Raw genomic sequence first — 20,860 nt, 5'->3', positions numbered from 1 at the left:
TGGCTGTGTGCTTGTCTCTGCTTCTTATTTCTGGAGCACACAGGCTGTGTATGCTGCCCTGGGCTTTTTATGTTGTTGAGGGCTGGTTGTAGCGCGCGTGCGCATCTGCTCTGAGATGAAAGTGTCTCAACGGCCGAGCGCGGGGGCGGTAGCACGGGAGATGCCAAGCGATGGGATGCGAGACGCTTAGCTCGAGACACGGATTCGATGGGTTTGGTAAAAGCCCATATGCAGGTGAGTGCATAAGTTTCCATTGAATTTCGCGTTGAGGGGCAGAGGAACGTAGAGACGAGGGGATTGGAGTCAAGTGGTTCCTCTCCAGAAGGCATTGGTCACCAACCTTTGGTATGGATGATCAACCAACAGGAGAAGCTCCGTGGGGGGACGGAAAGCCGCCTCAGCACACTTAGGTGTTCAGGTATTTCCAACCCCGTCACTAGGTACTCACCGTGCTCTTCCACGAGGTCCCTTGTATGTACTTAATTACTGTTTCCCCCGCCATTCCCGTCAATTGGGCGTGTGGCATGGCGGGCCTCCTCCGCAGCGGGCATTGGCTCTGTTTCGCATGCAAGGACGCACCGCGGCGGTCGATGGAATGCCTCCGGGTGTTTGGCCACGCCTTTGCAGGAATGGAACGCTACTCTCTCCCACGTCTACTCTGATTTGCGTGGGGAGCAGGTATGTGCGGCCTCAACAATCCGAGCGTGCGTGCAGATGCATGTACCTTGGCCAAAACGAGAGATATATAAGGTATATGTCGACGAGACGCCCTCGTTCAACCTCCATAGCTAAAAAGCTAAGAAAAGAACCCCCTTCTGAACTCGAAAGAGCCATCCCTCAAGGGAAGAAAAGAAAAAAACACATCTTGGAAAACACAGTCAACCGCCAAGAACTCCAGTTCATCACATCATGAGCGCAATCCGCTCCTCGTCATCAGCCCTCCTCCTCCTCGGAGGCGTCGCAACCCTACCCGGCGCCGCTACAGTCCGAAGCCAGTTCCCGCAGCGGAGCAGCACCACACTCTCCACTACCACGGCAGAGCAGGCCGAGTTGGGGTACATGCAGCAACCACTCGGCCCCGCCAGCAGCCGAACCACGACCCACACTGCCGGGAACGCGAAGCGTAGCGGCGGCGGTGCTTCAGGTCTTGGATGGCAAGCTACACAAGCGTTATGGCTGCCCCGGACGGCGGCGCAGGTTGTCACCATGTCTACGACGACGATTCAGGCGGCACCATTATCGCCAAGCGTGAGAGATAGAGGTGCCGCGGCTGGCTTCCGGTATAAGTCTGCCGAGGAGGTTGTGGCGGTTGTTCTTGGAAGAAATCAGCAGTATCAGAAGTACTCATTCTCGCGGCCTGTGAGGAGAGATTAAGAGGGGTTAACTGGAAGACTTGGGTTCATCAAAATTGCTGGTCGACGGTCAGAGTAAAGGAACTTGGCGTTCAAGGAATTATTTGGCGAAGAACGGGCGCTTTCGCAAGATTGACTTTCTAGCGAGAGATGCGGACAGAAACTGGCTGGTGTCATCACAAGGTGTTGGCATCATCGATGGGGTCAATGGTTATGGGATTAGAATACCTAGAAGATGGGCAAATTTAGAACGAGATTCACGATGTCCATGTTCATAGCCCGTTGCATTATGTAATCACCCCAAAGATCTCAGGCAGATCTGACAAGAAATCACGTGCATCTGATAAGCGCTTATCGCCAAAGCCTTTTCTGTGGGAAAGTTTTTGGCCGACTGTAGTCACTCCCCGTCCCGTCCCACGTCGCCGCAACAGTCACCAAAATTCCAGCCAGTCAAGTCGATCATTTTTTTTTCTCCGTAGCTGCACGCTGCCCCTTCTCCAATGTGTTGATATCCACCAGTTAATTTTTTTGGTCGTCGCCCGTTTTTTGCCCTTTTTGTGAGCCTTTTCTGCGCTCCCCACACTCCTTCAACTTCATGTACCGCCCAGATACCCAAAGGCATGTGGCGCAAACATTGAATAACTGTTTCCCATACACCTCGCTGTTTCCCCGGAAAGGTTCAGCCAGAGCCCTGCCATCTCCGTTCCTCCTAGCTGTCTCCTCTCGAGTGTCCTACCACAGCCGATCCAATAACAGGAAGCCAAAGCCTGTAGATTCCTTGGCCGACGCCTTTGAGTCAAAGTTCGAGAACAGGGTCGACAGCAAGTTTGATTCCAAGTTCAAGCTGAATATTGTCGATACCCGGCAGGCAAAGACTGGGTTCATCAACAGAGAAAACGGAGCCAAGCGTCGAACCTACAATAAGGACGTCCCGCTCGCCACCCCGAATTCTACCAGGACACCGTCCGCCGCTTTTTCTCGACGAGACGCCGAGCCCTTTGGCAGAGAAGCAGAACCCTTCCGCAAAGACGAGTCCTTTCGCAGAGACGAGAAGCCTTTCCGCCGATACGAAGAGCCTTTTAGCAGGAATAAGGAACGCTACCACCGAGACGAGCCTTTTCGCAGGGACGACAGAGACGAACCCTTTCGTCGCGACGAGAAGCCTTTTCGCAGAGACCGGCCCTACCGTAGGAACGACGAGCCTTTTGGCAGGAATAAAGAACGTCGCGAGCCCTTCCAGCAGAAATACGCTCTGAACACCAACAAACGCGGCACACGCCCACTGCCCACGGCAGATTTCTTGGCCTCAATCGTAGGACACAAGCATCCCGGTGGTATCGCTAGGAGAGACGTTGTCCGTGGTGATCCAGAATCGTTCCCCAACAAGCGGGTTTTCTGCATACCGGCCAATTGGAACAAAGTCTCGGCGAAAATCCCAGACTCTTGGATCTACTGTGCCGACTTGATTCAGGGGCCAGAGACGGAACAGACACACTATACAAAGTTACCGCCGGCTGGAGAGAAGAAAGACATCCGCGCCGCCATGACGAACTACTTCCAGATCGCGGCGACGCCGACGGCGGATACGGGCCCAGCTCTGATGCTGCACTTTGATCAGCGCCGCTACCTCTTCGGCAATATTGCGGAAGGAACACAGCGAGCGCTGAGCCAACGTAAAGTGAGCTTGGGCAAGCTGGAGGTCATGTTTATCTCGGGCGCAACTATCCAGCAGAACACTGGCGGCATGATTGGCATGATGCTTACAGTCGCGGACGTTCTCGACGGTAGCAGGAGAGAGGTGCACGAGAGGAACCAGGCGAGGAAGGGCACGGGAAAGAAATTGATCGCGGCCAAGGGTCCCGAGCGGATTGAGATCCACGGTGCCCAGAACCTCGCATACTCTGTCGCAACAGCGAGAGGGTTCGTGTTCAGAAAGGGACTTCCGATTCGCGCCGTCGAACTGTACGAGGATCCGAGAATCGCCAACCCCGACGCCACCACTCCTGACTGGCAGGACGAGCTCATTCAGGTGTGGAAGGTACCCATCGCCTCCGATCATGTCAACCAGTCCCGTAAGAGAAGCCACGAGGTCATGACGGCGGAAGATGAAGGCCTGGCGAACCCAGCCGGTGCTGTTTCCGCCAAGGAGCAGGCCGTCATTGACCGGGAAGCGATCAAGGGTGTTGTTGAGAGCATGTTCAACTCCAGCTGGACCATGGACAAGCTGTACGAGACGAAACTTTCGCAGGTCCAGCTTCCCGCCACCATCTTCGTCAGAGAAGACGGCAACATCAAGAAGTACCAAGGTCCCATGCCGGGCGGCGACGAACCCGTGCCTGACCTTGACGTTCTGGTGCGGTACCCTTGGCCGGCGGCCACGGTTGAGAAGTTGCCTAGCGCCTCCATCTCAAACACTGCCGTCACCTATATCGTAAAGAACAAGGGCCGAAGAGGCAAGTTCAATGCAGCTGCCGCGAAGGAATTGGGTGTTAAGCCCACTGACAACAAGAAACTCACCGACGGAGTGTCTGTCCAGGGCAAGGATGGTATCACCGTCACGCCTGAGATGGTTCTCGAGGCGCCGATCAAGCCTCAGGGCTTCACAGTCATTGATATCGCAGACGCATCCTACATTGACTCGTTCCTTGGCAGACCAGAGTGGCAAAATGCAAACTTGATGGATGGCGTACACGTCTTCAACTGGATCCTTGGGCCGACCGTCATCGACGACCCGAGAATCCAACAGTTCATGAGGGAACGACCGGATGTTCAGCATCTCGTCATGTCTACCGATACCAGTCCCAACATGTTGGCGCTGGATTCCTATGCCATCCTCCACGGCTACCTGAGGCAGATCGACCCTGACCGCTTCCCGCAACTTGCCTTCGACAACACCGTCCGGGACCTTTCGCATATTGGCTCCAACGTGGAGACTGCTCGTGTGGGCATGAAGGCGAAGCTGTCGCCAGCCTATGAGCTCGTCAAGGATGAGATTGTTCCCCCAATCTACAATAAGTTTAAGGGCAACGGAATGGAAGAGGGAGTCATTAAACTCGCCAAGGAAGCCGCAGACAAGATCAAGGAACCTGCCTTCCTCAAGGATATTGAGGAAGCGGAGAAGGACATCCCGAATCGCGACACGGAGATCATCCCTCTCGGCACCGGATCTGCTGTGCCATCAAAGTACCGCAACGTCTCGGCAACCCTAGTCCGGGTACCACAGTACGGCAACTACCTCTTCGACTGCGGTGAGAACACCCTGGGTCAGCTCCAACGAACGTTCGGAGCCGAAGAAACAAACAAGATTCTTCAAGAGACACGCTGCATATTCATCAGCCACATGCACGCCGACCACCACCTCGGAACCGCACGCTTCCTTCGCGCCTGGAACGAAGCGACCATCCACCTCTCTCCCCAGCCTCAACTAGGCCTCATTGGCCCCGCCGCCATGCAGTACTTCCTGATGGAGTACAGCCGCATCGAGCCCATCGCCTTCGGACGCGTCAAGCTCATCCGAAAGGGCCACTTCTTCCCCCACGACGAGGGGCGCCTCCCCACCGACTGCCCTACGCGCCTTGCCTCTGCTCAGCTGGTCCCCGTAAACCACTGCAAGGATGCCTACGCCGGCGTGCTGACCTGGCCGTCGGGCCTCAAGATCGCCTACTCGGGCGACTGCCGCCCCAGTGAGAGGCTCGTTGAGGCCGGCAAGGGCGCGACGCTGCTGATCCACGAGAGCACCTTTGACAATGACAAGATGGGCGACGCGGTGGCCAAGAAGCACAGCACGCTGGGCGAGGCTTTGAAGGTGGCGAGCAACATGGGCGCGCGCCGCGTGCTGCTGACGCACTTTTCGCAGCGGTATGCTAAGCTGCCGCTCGTCGAGGACCGCAAGACGGATGATGGTGCTGATCAGGCGGTGTTGATGGCGTGGGATCAGATGAGGGTGAAGTTGGGCGAGTTCCGCCAGGCGCAGGCTTTCTTGCCTGCTATCAGCCGCTATGTGGAGCATGATGCCTTTAGGCAGGATGCGGATGAATAGAAAATAAACAACACCACTCATAATAATAGACTTGGACACACCTGTCCTGTTACAATTTTGTACCTCTCATTGCATCTTCTGCTATTCAAACTCGTTATAATGGCCAAGTACTAAAGATATCGATGGATGCAAGAAGGTAAAAGAGTTCACCCCCTCGGTGCTGAACTGGGGGCTACATCTCTGGCGCTCATGCTGGGATTCGAACTCGGGTGCTTCGCTAAGCCTGTCGTCGAGTAGGCTGGTTGGCATTTTGATTGTTGACCTTGGACCACTCCACCACCCACGCCACAGTTTGACCTGACCCCCGACCTAGAGAGCGCCTGCTGTGCTGGTGGCAGGAACTGACTTGGAGGGGTGTATGAGGGTTTCGATTCTCCGCGTATTCGGGTTGTATATTCAGGTGGTGGAACTTGGGGAAGGAAGGTCTGATCTGGGTGAGGCAGGTACGTCACCGTGGAGCAAGAACTTGGGAAGGAGAAACGTATACCCACTTGCTAGGTGCGTGGTGACTTCCGACTTTGTCGAGGAGTATAATCGAATTCGATCACGTGGCTCGCGCTAACCCATGTGATACCTTACCATCCGTATCCCGGGTAGAGCTACCGGCGCGAAGTAGGAGCATAAGGTACCTAATGAAAGTAAACAAACAACGCGGCCTTTGTGATGGCTCGCCTCTACGACCAAGGAAATCTTTCATTTACGCCGGCGAGGGGCAAGACTAGGCTTAGAGACCTGATGATCAGCAACACTCCTAGTTCGACATTGGAACCCTCAGAGCTGTTCGCTATGGAGTATTGGAGCCTTTGGGGGGTTTTGGTGGTGATCCTCGCTTTAGAAGTACCCTTCCTATCCATCCATGGAGGAGAGAACACCATGACGGGAGCTCCATCTTGGAAGGCGGGTGGCATCACAGTACGCAGAGTGGTGGCTGGGGGCCAAGACAAATAGAGAAGGAAGGACGCGAAACGTGAAATATCAGATACCCTGATGCGTAGGATAGCAAGGTACCTCAGGCGCCAAAGTATGCCGGAAGCCATCACGGTTGCTCAAGGAATACGCACACTCCACATCCCCTATAGCTGGGCAAAGTTGGTCTGTCTGTCGGGATAGGCGAGACCCTCCACGTTGGCCGATTGGTCTAGCGTGTGACTCTCGTCTACAGATCGCAAACTGAAATTTATTTAAGACTTCCGCGCCCAGCGTCTCGCGGAAGCACCATATTCTGCCATTTTGCCAGTTCGAGTCTTTATTTTTTTTAATTTTTCTTTTGCTTACAGGTATCCCACGATAATACATGTAGATATACTTATGTTATTTTACCTGTGATTGTGGTGCTGGTGGCTCAGCTTCTGTGGGAAGAAGGTGACTGCCGACCGAGTCCCAACGGGATAGTCTGCCATTTCTAGGGGTTCGAATCTCCCTCGAGGCAACTTTTTCTTTGGCCCTTGATGGTAGTCAGATGATTGGTTTTCTTTTCTTCCTATCTGCTAATCTCCGAGATATCAATGACTTGGTTCTACAGGAAGAAGGCGACTGCCAAACCGAGTCCCAACAGACTATCAAGCCCTCCTAGCCTCGACCCCGCCGCCGTCGGAAGAGGAGATGAGCTCGTTGTCGTCGTCGTCCCATTCCTACCGCTCCGAGCCCCGGTTGCCGCCGGTGGTGTCGGCGTAGAAGGGTCTACCAGCAGCGTGGTCGGCATGCTCACAATCGTCGTCGGGGGCGCGATGCCCTCTTCATCGCCGCCGCTGCTGCTAGGTGGCGGTGCCGAAGTCGGAGCTGAGCTCGAAGCTGAGCTCGGAGCTGTTGGAATAGCCGCCGACGCGGACGGGGTAGTAGCAGGAAGCTTCGTCGGCACCAAGGATGCGATGGGCTGTGATACTGCTGCTCCCGCCGATGACGACGATGATGAAGCTGCCGGTGGTGTAGCAGGCGTCGAGACGTTCTGCTCCGTGTTGGCCCAGGTGTCAAGGACGCACTGCTTCATCAGGTTGTTGTCAGTGTATGTGTTGCCCGACTTCTTGGGCGTCAGGCTGAGGACGTAGTCGGTGCTGAAGCTGCCGGCCGCCCAGCCCACGAGGCCGATAAAGACGTCTGAGTTATGGTTGATGAAAGTGTTCTGGGCGCAGAAGCTTGTGAAGCACTGTATCCTTCCGTTAGTCACATCACCCATTAAAGAACAAGGAAATCGATTGACGTACCGAAGCATCGCTCGAGGCGCCCGTTTCGCTGACCAGCCCCTTTCGTCCCTTGGCCCTCAGGAACTCAGCAACCGTCCTGAAACTCTCGACATTGTCCGTCGTGCAGGGCCTGTGCGTGCCGCTGTTATCCTGATCAAGATACTTGTGCACATCAATAATCAGATTATCCGTCGTTCCGTCGGGGTTCGTAATCGCGGCCAACGCCTCCGCGCTCCCGCTGCTGACGAGGAACTCGGCCGAATTGAAGTTCGTCCCAGGTAGCAGAATCATCTGCGACGTCGCGCCGGCGCCCCTGATGGCGGTCACCACTTTCTGGGACGTCGCCGCCCAGAGCTTGACGTCGAGGTCGTGCGGCTCGTTCATGATTTCAAAGACGACGTTGGCGTTGTCCTTGTACTTTGTCGCGAGCTGCGTCCATAGAGACACGAATTGGTCGTCTGTCGGCCCGCCTTGACCGATGATGCCGCCATTCCAGCGGGCGAAGTTGTGTATGTCGAGCATGCAGTGCGCGCCGGTCGCGAGGCACTTTTGCATTATCTGGTCGTATTTGCCAAGGTTGGCGGCGTTGAGTTGGCCGCCTAGTTGATTGTTAACGAGGAATTGCCATCCGACGGCTGTTGTATTGGATGTCAGTATTAGACTCTCAAGGTGAGAGAGAAATCAAGTAGACTGACGAAGTCGAAACATGTTGAGCTTGTCGTTCTGGACAAAGTGGTTCATCTGGCCTTCGCCGTCGCCGCCTCCCAGTGAGCTGAGAGGCAGCTGGACTTTTCCCGTTGGACAGCTTCCCTGGCATCGAGTTAGTCTCGAATTGTTGGATGAGATGAGATATCGAGGGAGGGGTCTACATCAATCTCACAGCCAAAGTCGGCACCTGATATCGCGACTCCCTGTTGGGCAAGAAAGGTTAGACACATTGGTCCGAAGTCTTGTTGTAGATCATATGAGACTTGCCAAGAACTGCACCCTAGCGCATGCCGCCGCCGTCAACCCCAAAAGTGTAAGTGTCTTTGACAACATATTCGATACCTAAGCGAATGAACAAGAAGCGAAAGTGAAAATAATCTGATGATGTCAAAAAAAGAAAGGACTCAATCCGAAGAATCGAAGGAAAAACTGCGGTCCAAGAAGCGAAGGGCAGCACGAAGCAAACACGAAAGGGGGGCTTTGGTTGCAAGAAGGCCTGGGAAGGAGGATCAAGAATCGTCTGTACATAAGGCAGCGGGGAGCCGCATGACATATCTACTACCGGCAGGCCATCGACAATGCTACTTTGGAAAAAGGGAGCGTCCAAGAATAGTAGTCAACCCATGGGCTATATGACATGACACCAGCGAACGGGATGGCGGGACCGAGAGGTGAGATGTGGACTTCTTTTCCTACCCCCCTACCCCCCTTTCTCCATCATCCACAAACAGCCCAGCTGGAGAGGCACTGGAGGCCCTGGAGGGGGCAGTGAACCTGCGAACAGCAAGTTGGCCGTGAGTAAATGGCCCCAGCCTGCCATCCGATGGTCGTTTCTGTGCGACAAGATTCATGCGGCGAGCGCCACGAAGCCTGGTCGGACGAGGGTCTGCATCAGACGGTGGGAGTTTCATGTGCGGACACCAAGAGGCTCCCTAGGGTGATCCGCGTCCCGTTACCACCTGGGCCCCAGACACGCGATCGTCGGGGTGGGTACTATCAGAATGCAGCCCAATATGAGTGGAAATCTAGCGATTTGGGGATAGGTCCGGGGATAAAACCGATCCGTCACTACTGTTCTACTCCGTACTGTCCTCCAAAGTCCAAGTTGGGTTGTGAGCCTCAACGAGAGAAGGGGGAGGGGGAGGGTGGGATGGGGCGCGCACGGCCTCGGGAGCGAATGGGAAGGGGTTCTCGGGCTGACCGGGAGGCAGAGGGTCGGCGTTCCATTGTGTCGGTTTTCGATTGAATGCGGGCTTGGCTGAGGAAGATTGCTATCAGTGTCGAGCCTGTAGTCACAAACAGCGCAAGCTTCGAGACACGCCACAAGCCTCGCAGTATGAGATCGCCAGACTTAATGCAGGTCTTGCGCGAGTATCACGGTGCTCAGCCAAGGTCCAGATCTTCCCGCTGCCAGTGGGCGAGCCGTAGTGCGGGGTCACTACCGGCACGCCGTTGAGTAAAGTAAGTATGCTTTGAGTGTAGGAAGTGCTCGGGTAGCAAGCCGGCAACTAGGCGCCCTTCTGCATTTGTTAGTTGTCAGCATAGAGTCGATCCGAGTTCGAGAAGCTATACCATCTCCAGCTTGTCGTAGCTACTGATTCAGAAGAGAGTGTCGTAAAGCTTTGGCACTAGCGAGTGACTGAAAACACACAGTTTACATCGGCGCTGGCCACAGGGGATTGATAACTGTTGCGAGAAGATCTGCGCCTAGAGCAAACACTCGCCGGCCGTACGCGCAAGAGGCCAGTCCTTCAGATCACGCAGAGCTCTTTGCAGAAATACAACAGACCCACTCGGGCCGATGATCTAGGTGTTTGACTCGGGGTGTTGTTTGTCTGGTTGATCCTGCGTCCGAGACATCGTTGTACAGCAGCAGTTGTTGTACCACTCGAACTGCATCGACAACCACCCTTCATCCTGTCATGGATACGTCTGCTTGTCAGCTTTGCGTCTGGAAGAAGGCTAAACGTTCAAGGTCAGGCTCAAGCGCCATCTCTTGGGTCCAGCGTCTTTTGGCGGACATCCAGGGACGGCCCTGGGATCCTTAGACTGAGCCTCCAAACTTTAGCGCGCAAGCACTGACTGGCTCAAAGAGACATCCCAATGCCGCGTAGGATGTTTGTTCTCTAAGTCGACCAGCAATGAGAACAATGTATTTCTGAAAGGACAGAGTCCTTTGGGAGTAGTGATGAGAATTTGGCCTTCTATCGGTTGTTCTTTCGCCAGGATCAGAAAGGAATTGCTCCTAGTAGACCTGCCGCGAGTTCCAGAAGCCCTTGAAGTTTGACGGGGCAATCCACGCAAGTCTCACTGACGAGGACTCGAGTGCGCATACACTGCCTGGGAGGCAACAAAGAAACAGTGGTCTGAAGTTGGCAGTGAACTCTGCGATTTGGCAACCTCGAAGAGAAGAAGAAGTGCTCCGTGTGCTTGAGTCATGCGTGACCGAGAGAAGAAGTCCTCCCTCTGGATTAGCACCATTCTTTCCCACGAGACCGGCTTGGTTACATAAGCCACCATCAGCTAACTTGATGAAGTGGGCACGGAAACGCCTGCCGGCCACGTGCCGGAGGTCTCATCGAGGTTCCGCCATACGTCGGAAAATGTCAAGATAGAATTTTGAGGTATGTGAGGTATTTGCGAGAGATTCGGCAAAAGACTCATGAGAGTTGTCAACCGATAGCGGACCTCATACATCCGCGTCTCTTCGCAATGACTACCAGCAATGGTGACATTGTGGGGCCGCGCGGGGAATAGAACGATAAATACCGGATGATGTCCTTATATGCTACATATCGCAGAGACAACACATCTTGAAACCGTCTACATCACTGACAACGCGGCTGTATCACTCATTTAATCTGCACTCAAGATCTCGTCAACATGTCTTCCCAGAGCTCAAACCCGCCTCTCCTCGATCACATCGTGATTCTGGTCCCCCACCAAGTCCTCGCCTCCCTCCCCACTTGGCTCTCAACCGAATTCACCATCCTCACAGGCGGCCGGCACGCTGACGGCCTCACGGAAAACAAGCTCGTCATCTTCGCAGACGGCACCTATCTGGAAATCATCTCCTTCGTCGCGGGCATCAGCCGGGAAGACCGCCTCAAGCACAAGTGGGGTCCGAAGCCGGACGGCACCATCATCGACTGGGCCTATTCCCTCAAGGACGAGTCCGGCTTTGCCGAGATCCAGAAACGGGTGCACGCCGCGCAGTCGCTGGCCGTGTACGAGGACCCCGTGCCCGGCGGGCGCATCAGGCCGGATGGCGAGGAGCCGAAGTGGGCCGTTGCACTCCCGGATAGCGCTGCCGGGGCCGGAGCCGGAAAAGTGGAGAGGGGCGAGTTGCCGTTTTGGTGCTTTGACCGAACGCCGCGGAAGCTTCGTGTGCCGGATCATGTTCCCGAGAATGTGAAGCACCCGAACGGATCGCTCGGAGTTCATTCAGTCTCGCTTCACGTGAGTAGCGAGGACTTCAAGAAGGCCTACGCTGGCATCAACGACCGCGCGGCGGAGGAGGGCGGCGATGGTGTTGGGCGGTGGACGTTTGATGTTCCCGTTCGTCAGTTTGACGATCCTAGATATCTGAACGTTGAAACCATCTCTAGCAAGCAGGGTTCTAGACAAGCTATCCGCTTCGCTTTGTATACCGCCGCGGGTACGGCAAAGCGGTCTATCGGCGGGGAACTTGGTGGGGGCGTCTCTGTTGAGATTGACTCAATTCCCGTGTCCGGTGGCTCTTCCTAAGCGTTCAAAACAAAGTGGCTTGGAGACTCGCGATGCTTCATGATGTTTCATCAGAAAGCATTATGGAGAGTGGTTTTTAAGCTGCCCAAACCTGCTGAGCATACGTTACCTCATGTAGAAAGAAAACTAAGAAGAACTTTGATACCATGCTATTATTATGGTTGCGCCTAGCAGCCAGAAACAGGTAAAACACTGCCTCAACGAACTCTCTCCTTCTGAAACTTCATTTGCGGCATACCTTGGCACCAACAATAATTCATGATTTGCCGTCATCACAGAAACGAAAGATCAGAAGCTTGAATCATCGTCAAGTCCCGATCTGAAAAACAACCTTCCATAGAATAGGTCAAAACTTGGCTCCCCTAGCCTGTAGGTTTGAGATGGGAAGGATACCCAGCATCCATGAGGTTTAGAAGAGACACGTTCGGCCTTAAAGATGCAGGTATATGTTTGGACAGACAAGGCCCTCGTTAAGAGCATCATCGTTCCAAAAGTCGAAGCAAGGGGGGAGTGATCAAGGTTTGACAAGTATAAGCTTCACAGCAATCACAGGGCACGAAGTTTACGGCTGTAGGCTCGTCGGTGACACCGTGATTGATAAAGCATCTTGTGGGATCAGAGAACGTATATAGGCAGCCATACATCCGATAAGCCAGATGCCGACCACATTGCATGATTTCCCACCCACTATTTCGTCTCTATAGTTCAAGAACAAGCAAGATTTTCCTACTAAACCGCCCCTGGCACTCGAATTCAACCCCAAAAAATCACCCCAAACCTCAAAAACCTCTCAAATATTTGTGAAGACCTACCAAATTGATAACGGCATTGCAGATGAAGGTCAACAATGATGCAAAGGAGTTCCCTCCTGAGAAACCTTCCAATAGTCACCAAGGATCATCAGACTCGAAAGCTGATTCTGAACATGGGTTGAATAAAAACACGGAGATGCTCCACACCGACGCATGCATTGAGCATTTTCAGGACTCTCAAGAATCATCTCAAGCGCCGACCCCAACGACTTCCGAAATATCTTCCTTAGGAGAAAGTTTTAACAGTCAAGAAGAATCATCGACCCCATCAGTTGGCGACGAGGGAAGACTGGATGATGATCATGAGAGATTTTCACCGCCCGCACTTGTTACTACCTTAACGATATTCTGCCTCTACTGTGTGTTCGATTTCTGGGATAAAGTTTCTCGAAAATTCTTCACCACCCATTGGTCGGAAATACTCTTTATTGTTGCGACAATGGTTGCGCTGGCCTCTGTGTTCAACCCGCTCAAGACTGCGACCGGCCTTGGTTGTGTCGCCTACACCACCCTTCACTTTTGTATACGAAGGCATTTCTTCTCCGTAGTTGGAGAATGGAACCGGCTTCCTTGGGACCTCAAAGTCATCTACTACCTTCACGAAGCCGATAATATTGGACTCCAAACTCTCCTCATGACAAGTTTAGTGGCCTGGCTAGGCCCCGAGACATGCCAGATCGCCTTGAAGAGACATATACCAGCTTGGACGAAGGAGTTACTCCCGCACTTCATCGCCAAGAATCTCTGAGAATGACTTTTTGAGGATTCCGAGAACTTGGAACTTGAGATGCTCTTACGACGGTAGCACATGTTAGGGGGCGGGCGAATTTGAAACCTCGTTGATATGCAGTTTCGACATCACGACCGTCATCAACACATCATAATATCACTATTATTTGTTGTATTACTGAACTCTATCTATATCAATACATGAATCTCAATCGAGGACAGATCAAGTAGACGTAGCTTCACGTGAGATTGTGTTTTCTTGACGGATTGACCTGCGACTTTCGAGTGAAGCTCACATACCAAGCTTAGTTACGGATCATGCTTGATTAAAAGAATGGAGGTGTGTGATGGAGTTGCAGTGGACCGAACTCAGGATCACGATGCAGGATGGCTCATGTTAGGAAGACGCGACAGGTGGAGCGTTGACGGGTAGTCCACAATAGCTAGCTTATTACGCTAAGAAAATGGATCCAGGAACAAGGTCATGGCATCACGCATACATCATCACCCATGATCGCGGAGATTGAATACGGCGAGATTGCAAGTTTGTGGCACATCTTGCAGATCTCAGTAAGTTTTGTTGGGAGTGAACGTGATAAATTTTGACGATATGTTTGAACTGCTTTATCAAGTCTCGTACGCGTGGTATGAAATGTGCTGTAGTGTTTGAGGTAGCTACTGCGTTACCTGAATGAGACATTGCGGCATTAAATTATCAAAGGCTGGCGAAGAACAACCGGGGGCGCGCAGCTTGATTCATCACATTAACCAATTGAGATTACAGTGTTCTTTTTTACTTGTTTGTCTATTATTTTAAAGTAGTCATAACATCATATTCAGGACAAGAAACCTTTCAGTCTTCCGTATCCATGTGCTGTTGTTCCGCCCGGTTTACACAGAAGACGAGACATTTACCGGCAGCAGTAACCACCGTCAATGACGATGTCGGCACCGGTGGTGTAGGTGCTAGCATCGGAGACAAGGTACACGTAGGCACCCTTGAGCTCCTTGGCATCACCGTTGCGACCCATGGGAATCATGCTCTTCCACAGGTCCTGGACCTTCTGCTCGACGAAGTCGGACAGACCGGTGTCAATGTAACCGGGAGAGATGGAGTTGACACGGGCAAAGTCGCGCCACTCGTTGGCGAGAGAGCGGGCCATGTGAATGCAGCCGGCCTTTGCGACGTTGTACGAGGTCTGCTCCTGGGGGTAGTTGGCGATGTGGCCGGACATGGAGGCGGTGATAACGAAGGAACCGGAGCCGCGCTCGCGGAAGTGGGCGCCGACGGCCTTGGCGCAGTACGCGGTGCCGTTCAGGTCGATCTGGATGACGTGGTCCCAAGCCTCCTTGGTGCCGTCAATGACGCCGGCATCGGCGGTGGCACCAGCACTGCAGAGAGCAAAGTCATCAGTTATTTGAGTTACATTGGAGAGTTGCGCGGGGTTGAGAGGCTCGGGAACTCACTTGGCGATGAAGGCATCAATCTTGCCAAAGTCGGCGATGATCTGCTTGGTGGTCTTCTCAACCTCGTCGTAGTCGCTGACGTTGAGCTTGTAGATCTTGACCTTAACGCCGTACTCCTTCTCGAGCTCGGCGGCGTTCTTCTCAGCACCCTCCTTGCGAGAGGAGTAGGTGATGGCCAGGTCGGCACCCATCTCGGCGCAGCCGCGGGCAGCCTCAATGCCCATGCCGCGGGGGCCGGAGGCACCCGTGACAACGACGACCTTGCCCTTGAGGCTGAAGAGGTCCAAAAGACGGGAAGCGGTGGGAATGGACTGAGGCATGATGAAGGATTGGTGGTGGTGAATGTGGCTGGGTTGTAAAGGTAAAAGAGGCGTCTGCAAAGATTGAAGAGAAGGCTTTTTTGGGTATCAAACTTTTTGGAATGAGAAAGGAAGAGAGAGAAAAGCTCGAAAAGATCAGCGGGAGAAAGGCAGCTTTGAATAGCTGAGAGTACGGCGTGCTTCGAGCCCAAAAAAGACCGAGGGTCAATAAGGTGGCATGATGGAGGGGTAGCTTTGGGAATTGGCCGGCCGTGACGGCATCCCGGGAACCCCGCTGATGTCATTGATACAGGCACACGGACTAGACGCCGGGGCTAAACACGGACCAATACTCAGCAATGAGGTTGTGAGGAATGTCTAGATACATGGGTGAACCCATGCCCTCCCTTCAAGTGCCCGCCAGTCTGGTGGATCTTAATTAATGGGACCCGGATGGGCCGCAGGTAGACATTGAGACAGTATTGCCGTACTCCTACGCATACCTAACAGAGAATAGTCTCAATCTTTAGAACAATACTTTTGTACTTGTTATGTACGAATCTGTATCTGAGTAATCCCACATGCGAGGACTGCAGCAATATGCGCCATGCAGCTCGGACAGCTCATCAATCTGATCTTGGTGCTCGCTTGGCGCAACCTTTTCCTGCCGACTACTAATCCAACCGCACTGACCGAGAGTCGGGTAGGATTTGTCGAACTGCAGTATTTGATATCTTCAGTCCGAAGAATTGTAGAGAACTACGTAACTAAGTACGGCGGCGAGGTGAGTTTATTCTTAGCTTATCACCAAAAGGGAAAAAACCTGGCAACCAAGTTCTAGGCCTTAATGGAAAAACCACGCCGCCCAATCGATCTCAGAAACTACATGGTTGCGGCCAAGAGTCCAGCTGTGAGATCCACAGAAGCCCACATCCAACCCACCCCGGCCCTGCAGCGCGCGCCATTAGTCAAGGCCTCGCATCGTCGATGCTGTCTTCAAGTTCCAGCTTCCCATGAGAGGTGCATTTTACCGCAGATAGCAGCGAGGAAGAGGGGGCCCAACCCGCCCCGCGCCCTCGTGGACGCGTCGTGTCCAAGTACTCTTCGTGTACACTCCATCAAGTCTGGGAACTCCTGTTGGCGCGGAGCTGGGCAGCCGGGCGCGGAGGCATGTCGGTGAGGGGGAAGACACGGAGTAAGGGCGTGGGGTTCGGGTCGCTGCGGGTGGGCTACGGAGACTCTGAAGTTTGGCCCTCCAACCACCGGTCCGCTGCTTGGTTCACCGTTCGAGGCTCTCACCACAGTTCCACATCACACCAGACACATGGTGGCCTTCGCACAGCTGCGGGTTCCAACTCTGCACGTTCGAGGGGGAAATATGTTGGAGATTTGGAGGGGAGCGTCCAGTCGACCCATACAATCCCGGGGAGAGTTCAATTGCCCGCGCGGGGTGTTTCGTAGGTGAGCGATATTCTCCTCAACAAGAGGCCCTCACGACCGTCTGATCTGATCGCCGGGACAACCACTTCATGTGCATTCGACTATCAATGCTCCACGTCGGAGACAATCCGAGCCGATTACAACTACAGCTGGAATCACCAGGCAGTTGCAACCGAAGACTCTCAGTCACGCCAAGTTATCAATCAGCGTGGCCCGACCGCCCTCGGCCCGTTCGGAGACCGGCAAAACCAGCTTATCTCGTGACCATAAATGCCCCTTCGAACGCCCTTGCCCACAAGAAGCTTTCAACATCTCCGGAATGGCCTGAACAAGTAGAGCGGATCAGAACAAACCTCTGTTGTCGCCATTCACTCGATATCTAATTCCTCACTTTCCTCGCCGTGTCCACCCAATTCTCATCCTTCAGCACTTATTATCGGATTAGAAGTCCAATTCGACCGCGGCGTACGGCCGACTACGCAGGGGCTAATTAGGGGCCCTATTTATAATTATTATAACTAGCCTAACTTATAGTTAGAACCTCTTTCTTATACCTACGCAGATATTTATATAGTTTAATTAATCTCTTCGTTAACTACGGTTCGAACTAACTACTTTATAATAAGGATATTAATATTAATTAGTAATTAAATTCTATTATTATAGATTAGTAAGGTATTTTATTATATAAAAGAGACGACCTTTTAATATTATATAAGATAAGAGATTTATATTAATTAACCTTATAGAAGTAAACGAAAAAAAAAGCGATTTTTAAATACTATATAAAATTAAATAATCGTAGCCCTTTATTATTTACGAGAAGTTAATATTTATTACGTTAAAACACGTTAATTAACGGAACTATTTAAGTAATTAGCCTTTTGTTATCGCCCTAAGTAGCTTTTTTACTAAACAACTTTTCTATAGCCGGCCCGTAATTAAAAATTAACTAGTTAAATTAATAAAAAGTAATACCTACGTAACGACTACTTACTTAATTAATTAATATAATAAACGAGCTTAATAATATAATATAAAAGAGTACTACGCGATTAAAAAAGGGGATTTTTAAATATAAATATTTTTACTTAGTAATAAAAGTAACTTTATAAGAGTTATTAAGCTAAGAGATTTATAATATATAAAAAAGTTTATTATTATAAAGATCTTATAAATATAATTTTAAGCCCGTAATTTAAATAACCTTTTCGTAGCTCCCTTAACTACCCCCCGGGTATTATTTAAAAATAAAATATAAAGGATAGTTTAATAAGGGAGGAGGGGATTTAAAAGTTTTAATAATATTAAGTTAAGAGTATTATAAATCTTAAAAATTAACTTAAGAAGAAAGCGGCTATTTTAAAATAGTCCTACGACTTCTTATTAAAATTATTATTAGCCTAAAAAAAGGCTAAAAAAACGAGGATTTAAGGGGGAAAAAAAAGAATCTTTTAAAAAGCTACTAAAGGGTTTTTTTTTATATTAGCTCCTAGTACGAGATTATTAATTTCGAAAAATTAACTAAATAATAAAAAAGATTATTAATAAGCGATAATTACTTAACTATAATTAAGCTATAAAAAAGACTATTTAAAAGATATAAAATAGAGTATTAAGAGGCTATAAAAAATAAGATTTTTAAAGTATTTAACCTTACTGCGTACGAGCAATAAGTAGGTATTTTTATTTATATAGCTCCTTTATAAAACGCCTAGCGTCTATTTTTAACTATTTTTATAAAATACCGCCCTAAAAGAGGTAGGTTAAGGAAAGAAGCTATTTAGAGATTATAAAAAGTACGAGGCTTAAAAAGCTAAAAGTATATAGGATAGCGAAAATCGGTAATTAGTAAAGATCCCGAGACTAATTACTATATCTTCTTATAGTAATATAAACGTTTACCGCTATTATTATAAAAAAGAACTATCAAAACCTACTTTTTTATACTAAATAAAAAAGAGGATCTTAGTAAATATAATAACTAGCGATTTAAAAAAGTAATAATAATTACTAAAAATAATAAAAACGAGAGTAATAATAAAATAGTAAGAAAAAGTGGGAATCTCTTAGACCTTAATAAATTCGTTAAGTAGTAAAAGCACGGATTTACTATAACTAGCGTATAAATTAAATATATCCCCGTTAAGATTAAATACGTTAATAACTATTAATACGAGTATAAGCTAGAGCACGACCCTTAATAAGTTAAGGTAAAAAAAAAGAGGATAAAACCCGATCCTAAATAAAATCCTAATCCCTTATAAATAAGTAAATATTAACTTAGATTATTAAGGGACGTAGATATATAAAATCGCGGATTAGCTTAATAATAAATAAATTAATACGGTATTAATCTATTTAACTAAAGTTTATAAGAAAAAGGGGCTATAAGAGTAACCCCTATTTTACGAAATTATAAACGACCTTAGTTACTAATTAAATAAATAGTTCGTAAGCGTAAGCCTAGGAATTATAAAAGTAATTAATAAATTCCTTTATAAGTAAGGGGTATTACTAACGTAATTATAATTATAAGAGCTATATAAAATATTAATAACGATAATTATAAAAGAGGAATTCGTACTATAGAACTAAGTATAGGTCGATAGAGTATATAATCGCTTTAATAAATTTAAAAAAAGAGTAAATAACCTAAATTTCCTCTTTATAATTACTAATAAAAATCTATTATTATAAAAGGATATACTAAAATAAAATATAGTACTAAAAGTATAATAATTGATAATTCTACTTATTTCGATCTATAACTTATTATTACTACTAACGCGAGATTTAGTACTAATTAGCTAATAAAAAAAGAGGTAAACGACCTAAAGTTATTAATAATACGTAGCGACGTAGGGATCGTATATAAATACTAAACATCTAGTAATAAATACGAGGTAATTTATCAACTTTAAAAAGATCTTTTTAAAAAAGAAATTATACTCTAGGGAGAAGTATAAGGTCTTATAAAAAACCCTAATAATATTTTACGATTATTATAAAAAAGTCAGAATTAGGGAATATTAATACTATTTAGTAATTAATATCGTACTCGTAAGTAAAGCCTCTAATTATTATTACGAAGCGGTACGTAATCTTAATTAAAACGACTTTTTTAGTATAATTAACGTAATTTAAAGCCGCTTCGAGACTTATAATAAAAACTTAGAGCTCCTATTTAAGCTATAAGTAATTTTTTTTATATCTATAGCTAAGATAATAGAAAGGAAATCGTAAATAGAAATCCTTAAAAAGCTTATTAATCGAATTAATAAGCTAATAAAAACCTAGCTAAATAAGAGAATAAATAAATAAAAAGTTAGATATCTCTATACCGTAATTTAGTATATACTAAAAGCAAAAATAACCCTATACTAAATACTTAAAAACTACGAAACGCTTTACTTAAGGCTAAGATCTAGTTTTAATATTAAAATAAAAATACCGCGCTAAACTTACCTCTAAACGTATAACGGCCCTTATTAATAATATTAAGTTAATTAAACGTATAAAAAAAAAAAAAAGAGGCTAAATATAGTAATCGCTAGTAAAAAGGCCTAAATTCGTTAAATAAATAAAGATTTAATTTATAAGTAAAGTAATAAAAAAGGTAATATTATATTTATAAAAAGGTTAAATATTAGTTAAGTAACTACTCTAAAAAAAAGCGTATTAAATTATACGAATAGTATAAAAAGTCGAGGGTAGTAAATAGTAAAACTAGCCCTCGTTAGTTTAATTAATTCCTCGTTATATATAAAAATAGATCCGGGGGTATAGAACTTAATAATAGTAATTAAAATAGCGGCTTAAAGTATATACCCCCTATAAGGGATTCGGAAAATAAACAAGATCTTACCCCTTATACTAACGAATTAAATTATAATAAAATTAACGATATTAATTACTCCTTTTTTACTTTATTAGCTTCTAGAGGATATACGAGGCTAAATAAATAGAAAGTAATAAAAGCTCTTAATAAGTAGGCTTTTATTTATAAATAGTAAAGGAAGGTCCCTTAGATAACGAATATAAAAGAGGTTAGAAGGGCGAATTTAAGAGGGCCAAAGCCTATTCT

The 20,860-nt window shown here is 48.6% G+C and overlaps 9 protein-coding genes across 9 annotated transcripts; 5 read left to right on the top strand and 4 right to left on the bottom strand.

Annotated features, from left to right (window-relative positions):
- Positions 1-909: 909 nt before the first annotated feature.
- Positions 910-1,374, top strand: CLUP02_04233 (uncharacterized protein; the record flags this gene model as incomplete). The annotated part of the gene is made up of 1 exon (XM_049283249.1): positions 910-1,374. One exon carries the CDS (start codon positions 910-912, stop codon positions 1,372-1,374), a length of 465 nt encoding a protein of 154 aa, XP_049140392.1.
- Positions 1,375-1,947: 573 nt separating this feature from the next.
- Positions 1,948-5,391, top strand: CLUP02_04232 (metallo-beta-lactamase superfamily protein; the record flags this gene model as incomplete). Its single annotated transcript, XM_049283248.1, has 1 exon — positions 1,948-5,391. One exon carries the CDS (start codon positions 1,948-1,950, stop codon positions 5,389-5,391), a length of 3,444 nt encoding a protein of 1,147 aa, XP_049140391.1.
- Positions 5,392-5,537: 146 nt separating this feature from the next.
- Positions 5,538-6,428, bottom strand: CLUP02_04231 (uncharacterized protein; the record flags this gene model as incomplete). The annotated part of the gene is made up of 3 exons (XM_049283247.1): positions 5,538-5,885; positions 6,093-6,192; positions 6,262-6,428. 3 exons carry the CDS (start codon positions 6,426-6,428, stop codon positions 5,538-5,540), a joined length of 615 nt encoding a protein of 204 aa, XP_049140390.1.
- Positions 6,429-6,907: 479 nt separating this feature from the next.
- On the bottom strand, positions 6,908-8,509 carry CLUP02_04230 (cellulase; the record flags this gene model as incomplete). Its single annotated transcript, XM_049283246.1, has 4 exons — positions 6,908-7,534; positions 7,593-8,206; positions 8,267-8,381; positions 8,441-8,509. The coding sequence occupies 4 exons, from the start codon at positions 8,507-8,509 to the stop codon at positions 6,908-6,910; spliced, it is 1,425 nt and encodes a 474-aa protein (XP_049140389.1).
- Positions 8,510-9,355: 846 nt separating this feature from the next.
- Positions 9,356-11,091, bottom strand: CLUP02_04229 (uncharacterized protein; the record flags this gene model as incomplete). Its single annotated transcript, XM_049283245.1, has 9 exons — positions 9,356-9,537; positions 9,604-9,787; positions 9,852-9,873; positions 9,931-9,986; positions 10,069-10,189; positions 10,363-10,533; positions 10,591-10,761; positions 10,843-10,995; positions 11,072-11,091. The coding sequence occupies 9 exons, from the start codon at positions 11,089-11,091 to the stop codon at positions 9,356-9,358; spliced, it is 1,080 nt and encodes a 359-aa protein (XP_049140388.1).
- Positions 11,092-11,162: 71 nt separating this feature from the next.
- CLUP02_04228 (glyoxalase) lies at positions 11,163-12,026 on the top strand (the record flags this gene model as incomplete). The annotated part of the gene is made up of 1 exon (XM_049283244.1): positions 11,163-12,026. The coding sequence occupies one exon, from the start codon at positions 11,163-11,165 to the stop codon at positions 12,024-12,026; it is 864 nt and encodes a 287-aa protein (XP_049140387.1).
- Positions 12,027-12,860: 834 nt separating this feature from the next.
- On the top strand, positions 12,861-13,586 carry CLUP02_04227 (uncharacterized protein; the record flags this gene model as incomplete). Its single annotated transcript, XM_049283243.1, has 1 exon — positions 12,861-13,586. One exon carries the CDS (start codon positions 12,861-12,863, stop codon positions 13,584-13,586), a length of 726 nt encoding a protein of 241 aa, XP_049140386.1.
- An 892-nt stretch (positions 13,587-14,478) lies between these two features.
- CLUP02_04226 (short chain dehydrogenase) lies at positions 14,479-15,354 on the bottom strand (the record flags this gene model as incomplete). The annotated part of the gene is made up of 2 exons (XM_049283242.1): positions 14,479-14,959; positions 15,035-15,354. 2 exons carry the CDS (start codon positions 15,352-15,354, stop codon positions 14,479-14,481), a joined length of 801 nt encoding a protein of 266 aa, XP_049140385.1.
- Positions 15,355-15,940: 586 nt separating this feature from the next.
- CLUP02_04225 (uncharacterized protein) lies at positions 15,941-16,174 on the top strand (the record flags this gene model as incomplete). Its single annotated transcript, XM_049283241.1, has 1 exon — positions 15,941-16,174. The coding sequence occupies one exon, from the start codon at positions 15,941-15,943 to the stop codon at positions 16,172-16,174; it is 234 nt and encodes a 77-aa protein (XP_049140384.1).
- Positions 16,175-20,860: the final 4,686 nt, after the last annotated feature.

The sequence above is a fragment of the Colletotrichum lupini genome, chromosome 2 (genome assembly GCF_023278565.1).
Source record: "Colletotrichum lupini chromosome 2, complete sequence".
Lineage (NCBI taxonomy): Eukaryota > Fungi > Ascomycota > Sordariomycetes > Glomerellales > Glomerellaceae > Colletotrichum > Colletotrichum lupini.
This window is presented reverse-complemented; position numbering and strand designations above follow the sequence as displayed.